Below are 20381 nucleotides of genomic sequence, written 5' to 3' on the forward strand. Positions count from 1 at the left end.
TATGACAAATCACATGATAAATCATGTAGTGTAAAGTCGACTTAAGTTTTCAATCTAATAGCACATAAAATAACATTAATAATTATTCATGATATAAGTGTTAAAGTACACGTTTAAGACACGCATGTGAAAGTTTGCAGAATGAGCGATAGCGAGTCCTGCAATTCACATGAGTGCCTTAAAAATGTACTTTTTAACACGCATATCATACAATATTTTTTCTACAAACGTAATTACAGGACAATATCTACAAAAACTTTTACTTGAAGTTGACTGACATTCCATTTTTATATTTGTTTGACATTACATCAAAATTTGCCTATACGGTATACGAACTGCAGAGCCTTAAAATTTTTAAAGCACTAGTGCCTTAAAGTAGCATTTTTAACGCTCGTATGGAGTGCTAAAAATTGCATTTTAACACGGTTGTAGAAAAAAAATATTACACTACATCCCACCAGATTGAAAACAATGGGAACCTTCTCTGGTTATATCTCCGAGGCTTCTAAAATTTGCAAGCCAAACCGGATGCTGAGACTAAAGAAAATGAGGGAATTTTACAATTTATAACTCACGTCCCATTTGCTCAGCGCGGTAAAGTTCCAACAAGAATGGTTTCCTTCATACTCCAAACGTTGGTTTCCTTCGTAATTTTAGAGTACGAAGGAAGCCATTCTCTTTGGAACTTTACCGCGCTGAGCAGATGGGACGTGAATTATAAATTGTAGAATTCCCTCATCTTCTTTAGTCTCAGCATCCGTTATGGCTTGCAAATTTTAGAAGCCTCGGAGGTGTAACCAGGGAAGGTTCCCATTGTTTTCAATCTGGTGGGATGTAGAGTAATATTTTTAATGTTATTTTATGTGCTATTAGATCGAAAACTTAGTCTTTTGTTAGCAGTTGCCTCTAGGGCATCCCTGCCATTTTGTTCGATGCAATCCGTAACTGCACGCCGGGGTTTGTCCTGATTGGGTCAGAGAGAGCAGCATTTGTGCCTCCTGATGAGAGACTAGTAAGTTTCGAAACCGGTAGAGGTACTGCACTCTCTGAGTGAACTAGAATATGATGCGACTGTAGTTTCGTGTTGTAACGAAATTTAAAATGGTTATTTATTTTTTTTACTGAATTAATACCTTTAAAATTAGAGGTTTTTAGGGTAATCTTACGTACGAAAGCTGAGTTATTACTTCTGGACCTCGGAGGTAAATTACACTATCTCGATACGGTGTTTTGAATAAGTTTCTTTAATCCACTTATTTTATTAGTTGGATTATACAAATTGGTTATTTATATTATCATTAAAATATTGTTATATTGTATTTCAATCAATTATGGAATATATCAGATTTTTATTAACATCCTAGGAGCTCTAAACTTTTTTTGCAAACAGACGCTAAACACAGTTGCCAGAAAGGACATAGTGTAGTTTACCTCCGAGGTCCAGACATGGAAAAGCCACATCGAATGATTATTTTGCAATTATTTTTCACAAAATTTGTTATAACTCCGGTTATAAGAATCGCATCGAAGTTTATATTACATTATATTACATCAACTATTTTGCCACAACAAGATCCCATTTCTTATCTCCCTAATTCAAGAAAGGTCTCGAATTCATTCTTTGTAAAACTAGTCGATACATCTGTACTGATCCAAACAATCAATAGTATCAAAAGCAAATCTTCCTAAAGTACTGATGGTCTATCGATAAAATTTTTTTTAATCTCCCAGAGAATGTGTTGGAAGCCCTCATCTCACTAATTAATGATTCTTTTGAGAAAGGTAAATTTTTAGAGTGTCTAAAGACAGCCATCATTATTCTTCTTCATAAGGGTGGTGAAATATCTAATACCGGCAATGATAGACCTATTGCACTACTACCGGTACTCTCCAATACTGGTAGACTATGCAATTTGCAGTTTATTTAAATTTTTAAATTTTGCAATTGATTATTTCTGTTTAACTTCATTATTATTACTATTTTTAATTATATTGACGATTTATGTAATTTTAGTAAATTTAATTGTTATTGTTTTGTCTGGACTTTTATAAGCTTTGTCGATAAAATTGTACAATTTTTCATGACAATAAGGCATATTTTTATTCTCTTCTATTCTTACCAGATGCAATTTTGTTCATTTTTTCAAAAGGAACAATTTTCACTTTGGCAAAGTAATATCTCTCATAGTTTAGGAGATACAATAATTTAAACAATTACATTGTAATTAAAAAATTTAACATTTTTGTAATTTGATATTTTTTTGAGCCCGGTACCCTAGAAAGATGGAGTTACTACAAATAAAGTGGTATCTTTGGATGGTGAACTGATTGTAAAAAGCAATAGTTTTAAGTACCTGAGATCGGTATTACAGAATAATGGAGAAATAGATGGAGATGCATGCAGTAGAATTAGCACAGTGTGCTGTGTGAAAGGAAAATTACAATGAAGTTGAAGGGAAAATTTTATAAAACAGCCATAAGACCGGCTATGATGTACGGAACTGAATGTTGGGCAGTGAAAAAGAAAGAGGAACAACGAATGCATGTGACGGAAATGAGAATGCTTAGATGGATGAGTGGAGTGACAAAAAAGGATAAAATTAGGAATGAGTATATTAGGGGAAGTCTAGGTGTGGCACCAATTGATGCCAAAATGAGAGCATAGGTTAAGATGGTTTGGTCATGTTCAACGTCGAGAAGCTAATCACTCAATACGAAGAATTGCTGAACGTGGGGGGAGACGATTAGGCAGGATATGTTGGTAAAGGGGATTAATATTGATATGACCCAAGATAGAATTGTATGGAGAAATGCAATTAGGGAAGCCGACCACGCATAGGGATAAGGCAAAGAGAATGATGATCCTAGAAAAATCGAATGTAAGGACCAAACAATTTTAAAAAACGTCAAAGTACCGAGGCGGAGTAGAAGTGCATACCCAACCCGCCCTAGCTCCTAGACTATAATAGATTATGTATATCCCCATTTTTTGGTTAATTATATTTCTTTTTGTTCAACATATACAAATGTTTTGTGAATACCCTTGAATTTGTTAATATTATAATTTAATTAGGAATAAAAAATGTTATCAATCCATCTACATGAACACATATTTATAAAAACAGTGGTAAACAATATTAATTTACAGCATAAAATTAGTATTTGGGGGCTATAAATATTAAGACAAAACAATAACCGAACATAGTATAGTTCTAGCTCTAAAATGAATCGTTACTGTTTATCTGTGTTCTTAGTTGCGCTTGCAGTACTAGGCGTAGTACTAGGCGCCCCAGAGAAGTCGTTCGAGGAAAATTTGGCAATTCTCAGGAAAATAAATTTGGATGAAGTACTTCCGAATGACCGCCTTGTCAAAAGTTTTGTCGATTGTATGTGCGGTACAAAAACTTGCACCCATGAAGGAACGGCTTTGAAAGGTAATAATTTATGATTAAAATATGAAAATACATTTTTTTAAATGTATTTATTCTTTTTCTTCTTCTTCTTTTTGTATAGACATGACTCTGTCTGTTTTTTCAATGTGCCTTCAGCAAGTTGTCGTTCCATCGTTTTCGGGGTCTTCCCACTGATCGTCTTCCCATTAGGGAACCGTCTCTCGCAGTTCTTACTGCTCTATTTGTTGCCATTCGGCTTATGTAGTCATTTTATTTTGCTCTTCTGTTTCTTACCCAGTTACTAGTTTTTTTCACCTTGCATCTCCGTCGTATATAGTTATGCATTTCTAGCTCTGTCTCTTAGTGTCTTATCATCGATTTTTCGAAGAGTTTTTATCTCTGCTATTTCTAGCAAGCTTTTGTCATCTTTGTATCAGGTCGTGTTTCTGGCGCGTGTATCATTATTGCTGTGGTGCCTGTTTTGTCAATTCTGCCTTTCATTACTTTTTTGATAATTTTCTTCTTCTTCTTCTTTCTTCTTGTATGTAGACTTTAAAGCCTGTTTCTTTTTCAATATTAGCATCCTAAATTATTTAAATTATCGCACCATCTTTTTCTTGGTCTGCCAATAATTCTTCGTCCATTTGGTGACTTATCTCGTGCTATTCGTACTATCCTAACCTCTGCCATTCTACTAATGTGTTCGTTCCACTCCTGTTTCCGTTTTGTCACCCATCTATTTATGTCTTCTACATTGCATGATCTTATGTTTTTGCTTCTCTCCCTATCCAACAGACTTTTCCCTGATATTCGTCGAAATTTTTTTATCTCTGTTGTTTCTAGTAGTCGTCTTGTTTTAGATGTGTCAGATCCTGTTTCCGCAGTGTATGTCAATATAGGTATAATTGCTGCTTTATAGATTCTTGCTTTTGTATCTTGTCTTAGGTGTTTGTTCTTCCAGATTGTGTCATTAAGGGATCCCGCCGCTTTACTTGCTTTTAAGCTTTGTTGTCGTACTTCCTCTTCAACATTTCCGTAACTGGTTATATCTATTCCCAGATATGTAAACCTTGCTTCCTGCTTTTTTATTTTCCCATCAATTTCGATTTTACATCGTAGTGGGTATTTAGATGTTGTCATGCATTTGGGATTTTCTGCTGATATTATCATACTGTATTTCTTGGCTGTTGTATTGAAGATGTGTGTTAATCTTTGTAGATCGGCTTCTGTCTCGGCGATTATTGCGGCGTCGTCTGCATAACATAATATTTGGATTTCTTTGTTCTCCATTCTGTAACCGTGACCTTTACATACTGCTTCTATTATTTCGTCCATTATTATATTAAAGAGCAGTGGGCTTAATGAGTCACCTTGTCTGACTCCGCATTGTACTGGTATAAACTGCGTTAGTTTTCCATTTATCTTTGCCTGTATTCGATTATGAAAATAGATGTTTTCGATGGTTTGTATAATATTGATTAGTATATTTCTTCTATACAGTAAATGTAAGACTTCTTCGACTTGGATGCTATAGAAAGCCTTTGTCAGGTATATAAAACATAGATATACTCAATGGCCTTTTCTGTGATTTGTCTTAGTACAAATACGGCGTCCACGCAGGATCTTACGGATCTGAATCCTTGTTGTTCATCTGAAAAAGTTGTTAGTTTATTGATTTTGTTGGTTAGGACTTTTGTGGTTAGCTTAAGTGCGGTGTTCAGTAGATTTCGATAATTTTATTTCTCTATATTGTTTCATTCAGGCAAACTGAGGCTCTGTTTACTCTATTCACTTGATGTTCCACTTCTGCTTCCACCTTCCCGTTGCTAGATAGTGTGATGCCTATACTAAATTTACAATCAAGATGCAGTAGAAATAAACAAACCAAGACACGTTAAATGCTACTAGGAGCACTCCCGAATCATAATTTACAATGTATAAACTTTGGAAATCATGATTGATTTGGGATTTATAATGTTTATAAATTTTAAATTATGATTCTGGAGTGCACCTAGTAGCATATAGCGTGCCTTGGTTTGTTTATTTCTATTGCATCTTGATTGTAAATTTAGTATAGATATTTAACTGCATAACTTGTTGTATTTTCTGATTTAATGTTGTCTTAATGGGTTTGCCGTTATACCCATGCATTTTGTAGTTTTTTGGGGAAATTAACATGTTAAATTTTCTTGCGGATATATTAAATAATTGGTGCAGCATACGTTGTAAATCATCTTCACTTCGAGATATTAGAATTATTGTGTCGTTAGTACATACAACAGATTATTTTAAGCTGTTTTTCTCCCGTTTGGGATCCTTTTTTAGTTCTTACTTTTTTTCTTATTTCATCCAAGATAAGATTGAATAATGAAGGACTCATGGAATCCCGAGTCTTGTCCCATTGTCAGCTTCAATTGGGTCAGTTAGTCCATCTTCTTCTTTTACTTTTATTGTGGTGTTCTGGTATATATTTTCGATCGTTTTAATTATTCCTAGAGGCATCTCTCTTAAGTACAACAAATGGATAACGTCCTTTAATAAGACTCTGTCAACTCTATGTCTCTGTCTGTTAGAGTCCACGAAACATCAGTATTAAATAATGTATTTGACGTAAAAAATATTAGAGCGGCACTTTTCCAAGCATGGAAAATTTATAATTCCGTGAGTTTAAAAGGACACTTTATGTATATCGCACCTTTGGGGAAACACTGATTAAATTATTGGTATTAAACGCTGATAATTATTGGTAAAATCCATTTAAAGCTTTGAAACTTTTATTTGTAAAAATGCGGTACACATTATAAGGTAAACTAGAACTTTTAGTCTAGGCGCCAAATAGAGGTCACCGTGTCATTTTCAATTCTGATGGACAAACTTAACGGTTTCTTATGGATTTTGGGCTGCTGATTACGAATTTCGAGGGGGAATTTCGATCCGAGTGGTCAAAAAATTGTTATAAACAATTTAATTGTTTATAAATTGTTTATAAGGCTCTGGCTCATAAACTAAAAGAGATAAAAAAAAATGTTTCAAATAAAATTTGTTCCCTAATAAAAAACGAGGAAACAACCGTTTACTAAACTTAAATCCGACAATTAGAACTCAAGATATTGTAAAATTAGTGCACAATGCAAATTGCAAATTGCAAAATAAGTATTTTTCGAAGCTTTACCGATCGTAACTCGGCTTCTACGCATGCAAATGCGCCTTATAAGGTGTCCTTTTAAAGCTTAATTAAGAGGCTTCCAAACAAAGTTTGTTAAATTATGTGATCTTCATTTGTTTTAAAGTTATACCCGTTTGAATTTAAAATTCTCTTCAAAAAAATTGTACATTAATTTGTTTATAAAGGTTTCAAGCAAACTTGAGCTATAAACATTTATACTTTAATTAACAATAATGATAAAACAACTCAAAAGGAACAATTTGAGCTTACGAGAATGTTCGTAAGTTTATTTTTGGTAAGATGTCGATATTTTAATGCGCTATGAGGCGCAAGATTGGCTCACAGTCAAGTAAGTATGTATTCTTCGACGCTTTATCGATCGTAACTCGGCTTCTACGCATGAAAATGAGCCAATATGTGATATCCATATAGAAATGGATCGAGTTCTTTTGCAGCATCATCATTGCATATAAAACGAGCATTTATGATGTGGCGGCATACACACAATTTACGGGACTTGATGATGCTGCAAAAGAACTAGATCCACTTTATATGAATATCATATAGATAATTAGACTCTGAAGCCTCAAAAAGTTTTAGTTTTACTGCCTACAAGAACAGACTTGTACCACCATGTAACTGTTGAAATTTCGCTAAGAACTTATGCAGATGTAAAAAAGCTGATATTTCCTGTATATTTGCAGATTTGCAGATGCATGAAAAAAATGTTTGTAAAAATAGTATTAATAAATAATATCAACTTACTTTTTAGTTATACTTCTGAAATATTAGTTTTTAATGTTTTTTTCTCATTTAGTGTAAAAAATAGAAGACAATGTAAACAGAACGAGAGGTGATACGAGGTACAGTATGATGATTTAATTATAAGAATTATATGATAAAATTTTATTAGGATCTTCAAAAATGAAAAATGAAGATAACGTATGTATACATAGAAATTATAATTTGCATCGAGAAGTTAGCGCGTGGAGCTTTACGCGGTGAGCCGATCTTGCGCCTCATAGCGCGCGCCATTAAAATATCGACATCTTGGCCAAAAATAAACCTATGAACATTTTCATAACCTCAAATTGTTCCTTTTGAGTTTTTCTATCATTATTGTTCATTAAAGTATAAATGTTTATAGCTCAAATTTGCTTGAAACTCTTATAAACAAATGAATGTACAATATTTTTAAGAAAATTGTAACTTCAAACGGGTATCATTCGGATCGAAATCCACCCTTGAAATTCGTAATCAGCAGCCAAAAATTCTTAAGAAACCGTTGAGTTTGTCAATCAGAATTGAATATGACACGGTGACCCCTCTGGCGCCTAGACTATTTAGTATCCACAGTAATATTAATCACTGTATAATATAAATATCGTAGGGTTGATAACTCAATTTGTAAAAAATTTGAACTTGTGTCATTGTTTTTACCTGTCACGGAATTATTCACCAAAATGACCTATTCTAAAAAAAAATTGAATTTATTAAATTAATTTTGTCCCTCACTTATCTTTATTAGTATTTGTTCAACAAGTTTTTTCTATCTTCTTCTTCTTCTTCAAGTGCCATCTCCGCGACGGAGGTCGGCAATCATCATAGCTATTCGGACTTTGGAGGCGGCTACTCTGAAAAGTTCGTTTGATGTACATCCGTCCATTCTCTCAGGTTGCGCAGCCACGATATTCTGCGTCTCCCTATGCTTCTTTTTCTTTGAATCTTTCCCTGCATAATGAGTTAAAGCAAGTTGTATCTCTCTCTACGTGTAATATGTTTGAGATATTCCAATTTTCTGGTTTTGATTGTATTTAAGACTTCCATTCCTTTATTCATCTTTCTAAGAACCTCTTTGTTTTTGACGTGTTCTGTCCATGATATTTTTAGAATTCTTCTATATACCCACATCTCGAATGATTTCAGTTTATTCATTGATGCCGCATTCAAGGTCCAGGCTTCCATTCCGTAAAACAGAGCCGAGAAAACGTAGCACCTAGCTAACCTTACTCTTAGCTCTAACCTTAGATCTCTTGTGCAGAGCACTTTTCTCATTTTATTAAAATTCGTTCTAGCCTTTTCTATTCTAATTTTAATCTCCTGAAAGTAATCATTTGTGGAGTTGATCATTGTTCCAAGATATTCACATTGGTCTACTCGTTCGACGTTGGTTCCGTTTATGAGGAAATTCTCGTTATTTCTTTGAGTTTTAGATATTCTCATAAATTTTGTCTTCTTGATGTTCATTGTTAGACCGTATTCTTGGCTATATGTCGCTATTCTGTTAACTAGTCTCTAAAGATCTTCAATATTTTTGGCTAAGACGATAGTGTCATCCGCATATCTAATGTTGTTAATGTTCACCTTTATTCCAGCTGTTTCACCCTCAAGAGCTTGTTTTAGGATCTCTTCCGAGTAGGCATTAAAGAGAATTGGCCACAATACGCATCCCTGTCTCACCCCACGTCTAATTTCAAATTCCTCTGACAACTGTTCGTTAACACGTTTTTTCTATAACATAATTAAATATATTAATTACACGATTGTATTAATTGTTTTATATTTCTTTTGCAGCAACCTGGAAACAGCTTCTTGACAATCGCTGTAAAGAAAAGTGCACCGAAGAAGATAAGACAAAAGTAAAACAAGTTATAAAGCATCTGTATGTAAAACACCGCAATTGGTGGGACGAATTAGCTGCACAATTAGATAAAGATGAGGAATACCGTAACAAATACAAGAAACAACTCGAAGCTATTGTTAATGATGATTCTATAAAAGTATAAATAAATAATAGTTTTTATTTAATATTTTTGCCAAGTTTAATATGTGGAGAATATTTGTTAAATAAATTTGAAAATCAATGTTTTTTTCATTTTTATAAGTAAATAATTACAAAACGTGGGGCTAACTGTGGATCCGACCATTATATTCTTGTATCGAAATTGATCTATAGTACGTTCTTTAACGGTAAAATATTGCAAAACCTCTAAATTTTAACAAGTCAAAGAAAAAAAAGTGATATTGTGCCGATGTGTGCTTTTGCACTCGGGGTGGTTTTCACCCCCTCTTGGGGGTGAAAAAATGTACGACCAAAGTAAATCCAAAAATGGATAAACTGAATAATTGTAAGTAACTTTTGATATATAGAGTTTTTTCATTAAGTCAATATTTTTCGAGTTATTTGCCAGTGAATATGTTCATTTTTTAAACAAAATAAACACGATTTTAGACAGTTTTTCGCAAATAACTCAAAAAGTAAGTATTTTGTCAAAAAAAATTTCTTAGCAAAAATATAGCCTGTAAAAAATTAAAAAAAAATGGTGTATATGCCACGTCTCTATACCTAGTAGAAGCAGAGTTATAGCTAATGAAAAATAGGTTCATATACGTTAAATTCCAAATGGTATATTTTAACGTGAAATAACCAAAAATAAAGCACATTTCGGGGAAAACTCGTTACAACTTATTTAAAGTGTATAAAAAAATGTTCATTTTTGTTTTATAAAAAAATTTTATAGCATCAAAAGTAAACAAGTTACACTCAAAATAAAGTTAGTCCCTTTTTTTTTGGTAAAAAAATCGGGAAAATCACCTCTTAATTATTATCTTAAATGAACTTAATTTTTACGACTTCACAAGTTTCTTAACTCGTGTATGTATTGTTTATATGATCTGTAAGTTTCATCGGTTCAAAGTCCTTATTTTTGAAAGGGCTGTAGTTAAAAGGGGTTGAACGAGTCACTGATCACGAATGTATGCAAATTTAGAAACACCAAATCTTAATCAATTTTTGTCTTACAGAAAAACAAAAGAATACAGGATATTCAGAAAAGCAATGCTGACTTTTTTTGTTTTTTGAGATTTTTGGTATCTCCAACAATTTTTAAGTTATTTGGAAAAACAGCATATTTTTCAAAATTAAAATTTTTTAAAATTTTACTTTGAAACCAAACTTTTTCAAAAATAAACACTTTGAATCGATGAAACTTACAGATCATATAAACACAACATAAGTAAAATAATTTGTGGAGCGGTAACGACTAATTTCATTTAAGTTGCTAATTAGGGGTTGGTCTTCCCGATTTTTTTTTTGCCAAAACAAAAGGGACCAACTTTATTTTGAGCGTAAAGCGTAACTTGCTTAAATTTGATGCTAGAAACTTTTTATAAAAACAGAAATGAAGCTTTTTTTTAACACTTTCTAAAAATGTGGTTATTTTGTTGAAAAATTAACATATTCACCCGAAAATAACTCGAAAAATGTTGACTTGGCGAAAAAGCACTATAGAACAAAAGTTACTTAAAATTACTCAGTTTATCCATTTCCGGACTTATTTTGGACATATATTTTTCACCCCCAAGAGGGGTGAAAGTCAATATCACTTTTTTTCTTTGACATGTAAGCTATGCGTATGCCAAATTCCATGTCAATTCAAGCGGTTCTTTAAAATTTAGAGCAAAAACCGTGAAATAATGTACTACTATCCATTCTAGTCCAGAAAGCCACTGCGCATCCGCTAGGAAAAATATTCCGATTCGGATTTCTTGCACAATTTTACTCAAACAGGACCCCTTTTAACAAATTTGCATGTTTTCAGGTCCAAAAGTGGGTCAAAATTTTTTTAAACTTTTTTTTTGTTTTTTTTCCAAAACTATTTTTTCTCATCGAACAAAGTTTTTTTAGGTTTTTGGATCATTTCAAACAGAAAAGGTCTTTAGTGACTTTTCTCTAAAGTTGATAGTTTTTGACATATTAGCGATTAAAAATTTTAAAATTGCGAAATCAGCCATTTTTAACCTTCAGAAACTATGTGAAAAACTGAAAATTTCGACGCGGTCAAGGTAAGAAGATATATTTTGAACATCGATTAATAAAATCCCGAAGAGTTTTTTGCAATACAATTTACAAAACCCCTTTGTTTTTTAATTGTTGCATGTTACAACCGTTGCATGTACATGTAACATGTGTAAATATATGTGCGGAAAAATATTTCGATTCAATTTTTTTTAACCATCTTTCTTGAAAATGTCCCCTCTTAACAAATTTGTATGTTGCAAGGATCAAAAAGTAAAAAAAAAAATTTTAAACGTTTATTTTTTGTTGTCTCCTAAAACTAATTTTTTGCATCGGAAATTTTTTTTTAGGTTTTTTGGATCATTCCAAATGGAAACTATTTTAAGTGACTTTTCTGTAAATGTGATAGTTTTCCAGAAATAAGCGATTGCAAATTTAAAAATTGCAAAATCGGCCATTTTTAACCCTCAAAAACTATGGAAAACACCGAAAATTTTAATGATACCAAGGTACGTAGATATTCTGATACGTAGATGATACCAAGATTAAAAGATTCTAAGATTATAAGATTCTAAGATTGATGAAGTCCCTAAGAGTTTTTTGCAATACAATATCGAAAACCCCTTTTGTATTTTAATTGCTAGTCAAGCGGTCGCTACACTATTTTTAACCGTTGCATGTATACAACATTGTATGTAATATGCGTAAAGCTATGTGCGGAAAAATAATATGATTAATTTTTTTTCACCATCTTGCTAAAAAATGTTCCCTATTATCAATTTTGCATGTTGCCAGAGTCAAAAATGTGTTAAAAAAAATTTAAAATTTTTTTTTTTAAATGAATAACCACTTTCAATTTTTTTAAACTTAAAATGTTCTCCGATTACATATTCACATGCAACGGTTGAAAATAGTGTCGCGTCCGCTTGATTAGCAATTAAAAAACAAACGGGTTTTCGATGTTGTATTGCAAAAATCTTTTAGGGATTTCATCAATCGATATTCTTAGAATATCTACGTACCTTGGTATCATTGAAATTTTTGGTGTTTCACATAGTTTTTGAGGTTTAAAAATGGCCGATTTTGCAATTTTTAAAATTTGAATCGCTTATATCTCGAAATTACAATTACAAAAGGCAACCAGAAATACGGAATGCTGCGATCCTTAATGAAGTCTAAGTTTGTTTCAAGAAAAACAAAAGAAAGAATTTACAAGACAGTGATTAGAGCTACGGTTGTATGTGGAGCTGAATTATGGGTTTTAAGAAAGGCAGATGAAGAAAGATTAGAAAGATGGGAGAGGAAAACTCTCCGATTAATTTACGGAGGCATAAATACACAAATGGGATGGAGAAGAAGGACAAATAAAGAGTTGGAAGAGCTGTATACGGAACCAAAAATCACCGCAATAATAAAGGCGCATAGAATAAGATGGCTGGGACATGTGCAAAGATTGGAAAACCATAGAATGACCAGGATGATAGTGAACAGAAAACCAGTAGGGAAAAAAGGAAAGGAAGACCCCGTAAAAGATGGTTTGACAGCGTCCAAGCAGATTTACGAGAATTAAAAATAGATAACTGGAGAAACAAGGTATTAGACAGAAGAGAATGGAGAGGAGTGGTAAGAAGAGCGCAAGAGAAATTGTAACAGAAGAATGTGCCATGAATTGTAAAATGAGAGCTATATAATATATGTATATATTTATATAATGTATTTTTTAATAGACACATTAATATTGTATATTGTAGATATGTATAGTAAAAAAAATGTAATTGTGTTTTTCACGATCAGGGCCTACATGGCCTGTTGACCAAAATAAATAAATATATCTCGAAAACTATCACATTTACAGAAAAGTCACTTAAGGTCTTTTCTATTTGGAATGATCCAAAAAACCTAAAAAAAATTGTCCGATGCAAAAACATTAGTTTTAGGAAAAAGAACAAACGTTTAAAATTTTGTTTTACTTATTGATCCTGGCAACATACAAATTTGTTAAGAGGAGATATTTTCAAGCAAGATGGTGAAAAAAAATTTAATCGAAAAATTTTTCCGCACATATATTTACGCATGTTACATATACAGGCAACGGTTGCCAATCAAGCGCCCGCTTGATTGGTAATTAAAAAACAAAGGGGTTTCGATATTGTATTGCAAAAACCTCTTCGGGATTTCATCCATTGATGTTCAAAGAATATCTTTTTACCTTGGCAACATCGAAATTTTCAGTTTTTACATAGTTTCTGAGGGTGAAAATTGGCCGATTTAGCAATTTTTAAATTTTTAATCGCTTATATTTCAAAAAGTATCAACTTTAGAGAAAAGTCACTTAAGACCTTTTCTGTTTGAAATGATCCAAAAACCTAAAAAAACTTTTTTCGATGCAAAAAAATAATTCTAGGAAAAAAACAAAAAAAAAACGTTTAAAAAAATTTGACCCACTTTTGGACCTGGCAACATGCAAATTTGTTAAAAGGGGTCCTTTTTGAGTAAGATTGTGCAAAAAATCCGAATATGAATATTTTTCCTAGCGGATACGCAGTGGCTTTCTGGACTATTCAGAAAACTGAAAGTAAGAGATATGCAGCAGAACTTTTTTTCAAATTTGTTACTTGTCTAGAGCACGCGTCTGCTACAAATAGAGTAGCAGGATGCTACAAACTATGGAATTTACAATGGTCATTACCCTTGTATCAAATATAAAAGATATTTTTAAAAGCCTTTCCGCGAGTATAGGTGTATAAAGATCGTTTACCTAATGTGCCTTTACCACCTGAATTTGTGATGATAACTAGATGGAGAACATGGTTAAATTCTGTAAATTTCATAACCGATAATTTTGAGAGAATTTTGAGGGAGAGACATTTGTATTTTCGATGTAGACGTAACTCAGGTGCTATGAAAAACGTGTGGATGTTTTAAAAAAACCGTAATTAAAAAGTAATTTGACACATATCCAAACCAATTTTGTAAATATTAGTTAGCCAATTACTAAATTAGAAAAGCGAAACATTTCTTTAGAACAAAGTATTGAAATTATCAATTCATTAAATGAATTTTTGTATTTTGACAACGGCACCCGATTTGGGCGTCGAAACGTTAATAAAATTATTTTTTTCATTTTAATTGTGGCTTATTTCCCATATAAATAATTAATCATTAAATGAAATAATTAAACACCTTGGTGACACCACCAAAGTGTATCAAAAATCTGCATGGTGTTAAAAAATGAGTGATATCAAAAAATAATTTAAAAAAATATTACTAAGATGGGGAAATGTGAAGATATTTTAATTTTATAGCTAGAATCCTTAATTAAACAATATTTTAAATTTTCTTCTTTAACTTCATGTGAAGTAGAAATAAGTTTTTCCATGTATGTTTAAACAATTACAATCAGATATACCTACGATTGTTTTTCTGTAGAAAATTTAGAAAAACGTTTAACAATGTATAGTATTAATAATAATTATAATAATAAATAATAAAGAATGATGATAAATATAAAGAAAAAAGAATGTGTGTACTTTGTATGCACGTAAGGAGTTATACTTCTATTATACGATTTCAACGAAATCAATATACTTTAAACAGTTTATTTATATTTAATTTAACTATTAAACTAATTTTAATAATTACTACTTTCCACAAATTTTTATTAAAACAATACCAAAAATTCAAAAAATAAAAGAATAAAACACACACAAACACATTGAAAAATGCCAAAAAGAAATGATTTCTGAACAATAATTATTGCCAAAAGTTTTAACTAAATACGTATTTTCTGAAAAAATTATATAATAATATACGTACAATCATAAAATGTATAAAACAATAAAAAAAAGTAACTTGCATTGGGGATCGAAGCCGCTTCCTGTCGATTCCGCCAATCGAAAATCGAAGTGCTTTCCCATTGCGCCAACTTCGCGTTTCTGTCATGTGGGAATATACACCAACTGAACGTTTACCCCATAAACTTTTTGACAGTAGTTGTTTATTACTTATATGAGTTTAATCAAATCAGATTGATTTTTGTGGAATTAAAGTAATATTTTGTGGAATAACAATATATTAGGTGAATATCGGTAGAAATTTTGATGGTAATCAAATTATGTATAGCAAAGCATTACATACTATTTTGGTAGATTCAGTTTAAATTTTCCAAATAGGTAGGTACCTATTTAATTTTCTATTAAGATACTGAAACTTTTACAATTATTACGTACCTGTCGCTTTTAAAAAACTATTTAAAAAGTCACTACAAATATAAACTTGCTTTTTTCTCTGCCATCACAACAATAAAAACTAATATACACAACGTTTTTCTATCTATAATTTCCATATTGAACAATTATTGACAGATTTTAACACCCAATCAGATCCCGTATAACGTTTGAGCGACTAATATATACCATACTGTCGGTGTGCGCATGCGTCAGGGAATGTAAAAATTCACCCTCGTGCCTAAAGAAGTATAACTTCAATAAAAAATTAATACAATAAGGTAGGTTATGGAAATTTCAATAAATATTTTTTATGACTTTAGCATCAAATAAATATTTTTTTAGCAAATACCTCGACAGTCCATTGGCATCAAATAAAAATAATTAAATACCTTCAAAACAAGGATTACTGCGTTTTTTATTTATATGCATTAAATGCATAAAAGCATATTTAAGTGCATATTTCAACCTTTTTGTTGCATATGTGCATGCATATTTTAGGGTTTCTTAAGTGCATATTTCCCGAGCTCTAATTATGAGGAACAACATCGAACAAGAACACGAGGCCTTGAAGGGAATTATAACTAAAGCTGCACGAGAAGTATTAGGGACACAGAAAAAAATAAAGAGAACATATATTATGATCCTACTTGGTTCTTTGACGACATAAAAGGAATGACAAAAGAAAAAAATACGCTCTACGATAGATGGCTTGTGCCACTAAATCAGCTCAACACAGAGAAGAATATCAAACAAAAAATAGGGAGTTACGAAGAAGGATTAAAATGGAAAAAAATCTTACTTGGGAACAAAAATACATTCTAATAGAAAACCTAATAGGAGGTGCTCAAACCACAGAAGCATGGAGAACTGTCAGAAGCTTAAAAACGAATGCAACGAACAAAGTAGTCACATATTTAATCCCTATATCAGAATGAAGTAACCACTACGAAAAATTGCTTATGGAAAATAGACCAGAATATACAAGTACGAACCCCAATCAAGTAACATTGAAATAGATGAAGCATCGGTATATCAGAAGAGGAAACAAGGGCAGCGTTATTCATAATGAAAAATGGCCGATCACCTGGTCCAGAAAACATCCCTGTCAAACTTTTAAATTCAGGAGGTCCCTGTTTGATAAACAGAATTACACAGATTATAAATTGCTGCTGCAACCAAATACAGATACCCAGAGCCGGCCCGTGGGCAATATTTCACCCGTTCGAATTACTATTGTGGCGCCCCCTCCCCCCTCCGAAGGGGCTACTGATTTTCAAAAGTTTAACTTTATAGGAAAATCATGGTTGTAAAAGTAAAATAGTATACAACATGTTTTATTTGAACTTAAGTTGACAAGTTATACAATTAGATTTTATTTAAAAGTCCTGAATACAGTTTGGAAAATGGTTATACAAATTTAATGACTATGGTTATTTATCAAACGTAATAATGAAAAAATAGTTTTAAATTAATAAGAATTGAACTTGAAAATGAATTAAACTTGAAAATGGCAATGCTGAGTTTTGGGCATAAAGTGGTAGGCCTTGTAAGGCAACGAGACATGACATTGTGTTTTTATGGTTTAAGTCTAACAAAGTTAACTTTTCTAGATTTTCTCTGGGCAAACTCATTTACAATTGAATTAACATCAATATTCTCGAGCACTGCAAACTCAACTGACATCAAAGCTTGTCACACCAATCTGTCTTGCGACATAGAAGATCTCAGATAATTTTTTACTATTTTCAACTTGGAGAAACTCCTTTGTCCACTCGCGACACACACTGGGAAAGTAAGAAGGATTCGCAGTGCTACACACAGGTTAGGAAAGTTCTCCACAAATCCGTTGTCTGGTAAGTATCTCAACATGTCAACTGGGCCTTTTATTTTGCCTTTGTCTTCGGTTTCGTTTCGACATTCTGAATCATGCTGTTGACAAGTTTCAATTCAGAATATAGTTGAAGACCATCAATGTCACTTTGCTGGCCATCAGAAAGAGCAATGTGTAGGTCCCTGCAGCATTTTAATAAGGTTTTGTCAATACTTGTAGTCTTTGAATGTAGAAACCCAAACAGTTGGTAATACTTTTAAAGCTTCTCAAATCTGTTTCCTGGAGAAGAGATACACTGATCCAAGACCGCGTAGAAGAATTTAGTTTTGAACACGATCTCAGGATCAAGAACTGTTTCATCACTTGATTCATAAGAAATCATTTTCTTCTTTTTTCTCGGGCGCAGTTCACTTTCTTTAGGGAATGCTGGGTCAACTTCAATCATTTCGGCCACTTCCCTGCAATCGACTAATATTCTGTTGAATCCTGAATAACTCCTTGTTTCTTGAAAAAATTGCTTCGTTGAAGAAATCAAAGCAAGAGAGTTTGCTATGTCCATGTCAACCTCTTGAAGTTTCTTGCTTATGAAGTTTATCTTAAACAAAATCAAATGCCTTGTTACTAAGCAGCAGACGAATCGGAAATCTTTCAACTTTTTGGCCAAACTTGAAGTTGTATGTCTTGCATATGCATCTAGCCTTTTTTGGTCTTGATTACATTAAAAAGGTCGTCATAGACTTCCCCAAGCTGATATCTCAGTGGCACAACAGCATTAATTCGAGTCTCCCACCTAGTCTCACTCAAAGGTTTCAGGGTCAAGTTTTTTACGTGTTGTTTCACAACATACCAACGATGTGGTGATCCTGTGAAGAAATTCTCGACCTCCTGGATGATTTTGAACATGGAAATTATTTGTCTATAATAAAATTAAAACTTACTAAGGCTTTCTGAAATATTACTAATTCATCATAAATGAATGAATAATTGGCGTAAAAAATTGACATAATTTAAATAATTTATTAATTTTTTTGGGGAGGGGGAAATTCGCCCAAACCCTTGGCGCCCTGTTCGGGAGCACGGCTCGCAAGGCCCTCGGGCCGGCTGTGCAGATACCATCTGAATGGAAGACGGCTCATTAATTTCTATTTTTAAAAAGGATTATAGAAAAGACCCAAACTGTTATCAATGCTTAAGTGTAAACAATACTATGTTCCAGCAAAATATTAAACAATAAAATTAGACAGCACATAGGTCATGAAATAGGAAAAGATCAGATTGGATTCACACCAGACAGATCTTGTACAGATAACCTTTTTGTTTTGCAACAACTTGCAAAAAAGTTTGTGTCCGTAGGAAAATAATTACACTTAGCTTTTGTTGACTTAGAAAAGGCATATGACACCGTTTCTAGAAAAAAGCTGTGGGAAGCCTTAAAAAACCTGAATATTGACAACCACCTTTTGCAGATTATCATAGAAATGTACAGGAATAATACAGTAAAAGTTAGAAAGGGAGAGATATTGTCGCACTCCATAATGCCACAAATGGCCTTAGACAGGGTTGTAGTATGTCTCTTCTTTTATTTAATTTGTATGTTGAAGCATCCCTTAGAAGCTGGAAGAAGAGATTTGGTGGAATGGTTATTCCAGTTAATGACAACACCCCTTTTCTCTCTTAGTTTTGTAGATGATCAGCTCGTAATAGCTCAGGATACTTTCTATCTAGAATTTATGATGAAAAGGTTGTATCATAAATATCAAAAGTGGGAACTGCAAGTGAGTCTGGAAAAACAGAGCATTTGGTAGTAAACAGCGAGGCTCACTTTCAAGTCCTTGTCAATGACGTTAACATTAATCAGGTGGAAACATTTAAATACCACAAGACCGGATTGGGGGGAGAGCAGAGATAAAGCAGAAAATCCGGAAAGGCAGGCAAATTGCGGGAAGCCTGAATTCATTTTGGTGGGATAAGAATATTTCTAATAAAAACAAGAAAAGGGTGTGCAGAGCAATAGTGGAGTCGGTATTGTGTTGGATTCTCAAGATTCGGAAGTATGGACTCTCAAGAAACGGACGAAGAAAGATGAGAAAGAAAAACTAACGAAGAAGTAAGATCAAGACGGAACGTTGAGTAAACGGTAGTAGATAGAATAGAAAGATGATCATTGAAATGGTTTGGGCACCTATTAAGAATGCCTGAATAACGTTGGCCTCAACAAATATTTCAGTGAATATCACCAAGAAAAAGAAAGCAGGGTACACTGCGAAGATCGTGGAACGACAGCGTCAGGAGATCAATGTATGACCGTAATTTACAAGAAAACGATGCCTTGGACAGAAAGGTTTGGCAAAGGATGATGGTAATACGGCAAGATGCTGTTAACAATTTATTAATTGGAGACCGGTCCTACATCGATAACTATAATGTTGTATTTAATGTGGGCTCCGAATATTTTTAATATTAACAAAGTTTAATATAAGTTATAAATTGTGAATCTCAGTGATATATTGTAATAAACTGCAAGTGTACAAACTCTCTACATAATATCGAGTTAAATTAGCATCAAAGTCAGCAAATTGCAATTATTTGTTTCTGTTGTCAATAAACAAATCCAGTTTTACCAGCAAAATAACCGCTTTTAGTAAGGACCGATATATCTGTTTTAGCAGGTGTACAGGGTCGGACTTACTTTTCACTTAACGTTTATCGAAATTAATTCAAACATGGAATCACACAACAATTCTACAATACAAGACCATCAAAGTCAAATAAACGCATCACAGTCATACTCTTTGGCAGCGTTGAGAGTGCAATTTCCTTTAAAGTCCCAAGCAATTATCTTTAGTGCCTTAGAAAACACCAAACTTCAAGACTACCTTCTACCGCTTGGAAATATAATTCAACGGAAAATATAATCTTCTCTTCTAGATTATCTTATAATCGCGTATGTATGTATTTATCCAAT

The 20381-nt window shown here is 32.8% G+C and overlaps 1 protein-coding gene across 1 annotated transcript; it reads left to right on the forward strand.

Moving 5' to 3' along the window:
* The first annotated feature begins 3100 nt into the window (after positions 1 to 3100).
* Positions 3101 to 9422, forward strand: LOC114335487 (allergen Tha p 1). Its single transcript, XM_028285726.1, has 2 exons — positions 3101 to 3434; positions 9133 to 9422. Exons 1-2 carry the CDS (start codon positions 3224 to 3226, stop codon positions 9342 to 9344), a joined length of 423 nt encoding a protein of 140 aa, XP_028141527.1. The 5' UTR covers positions 3101 to 3223; the 3' UTR covers positions 9345 to 9422.
* Positions 9423 to 20381: the final 10959 nt, after the last annotated feature.

The sequence above is a fragment of the Diabrotica virgifera genome, chromosome 6 (assembly GCF_917563875.1).
Source record: "Diabrotica virgifera virgifera chromosome 6, PGI_DIABVI_V3a".
NCBI lineage: Eukaryota > Metazoa > Arthropoda > Insecta > Coleoptera > Chrysomelidae > Diabrotica > Diabrotica virgifera.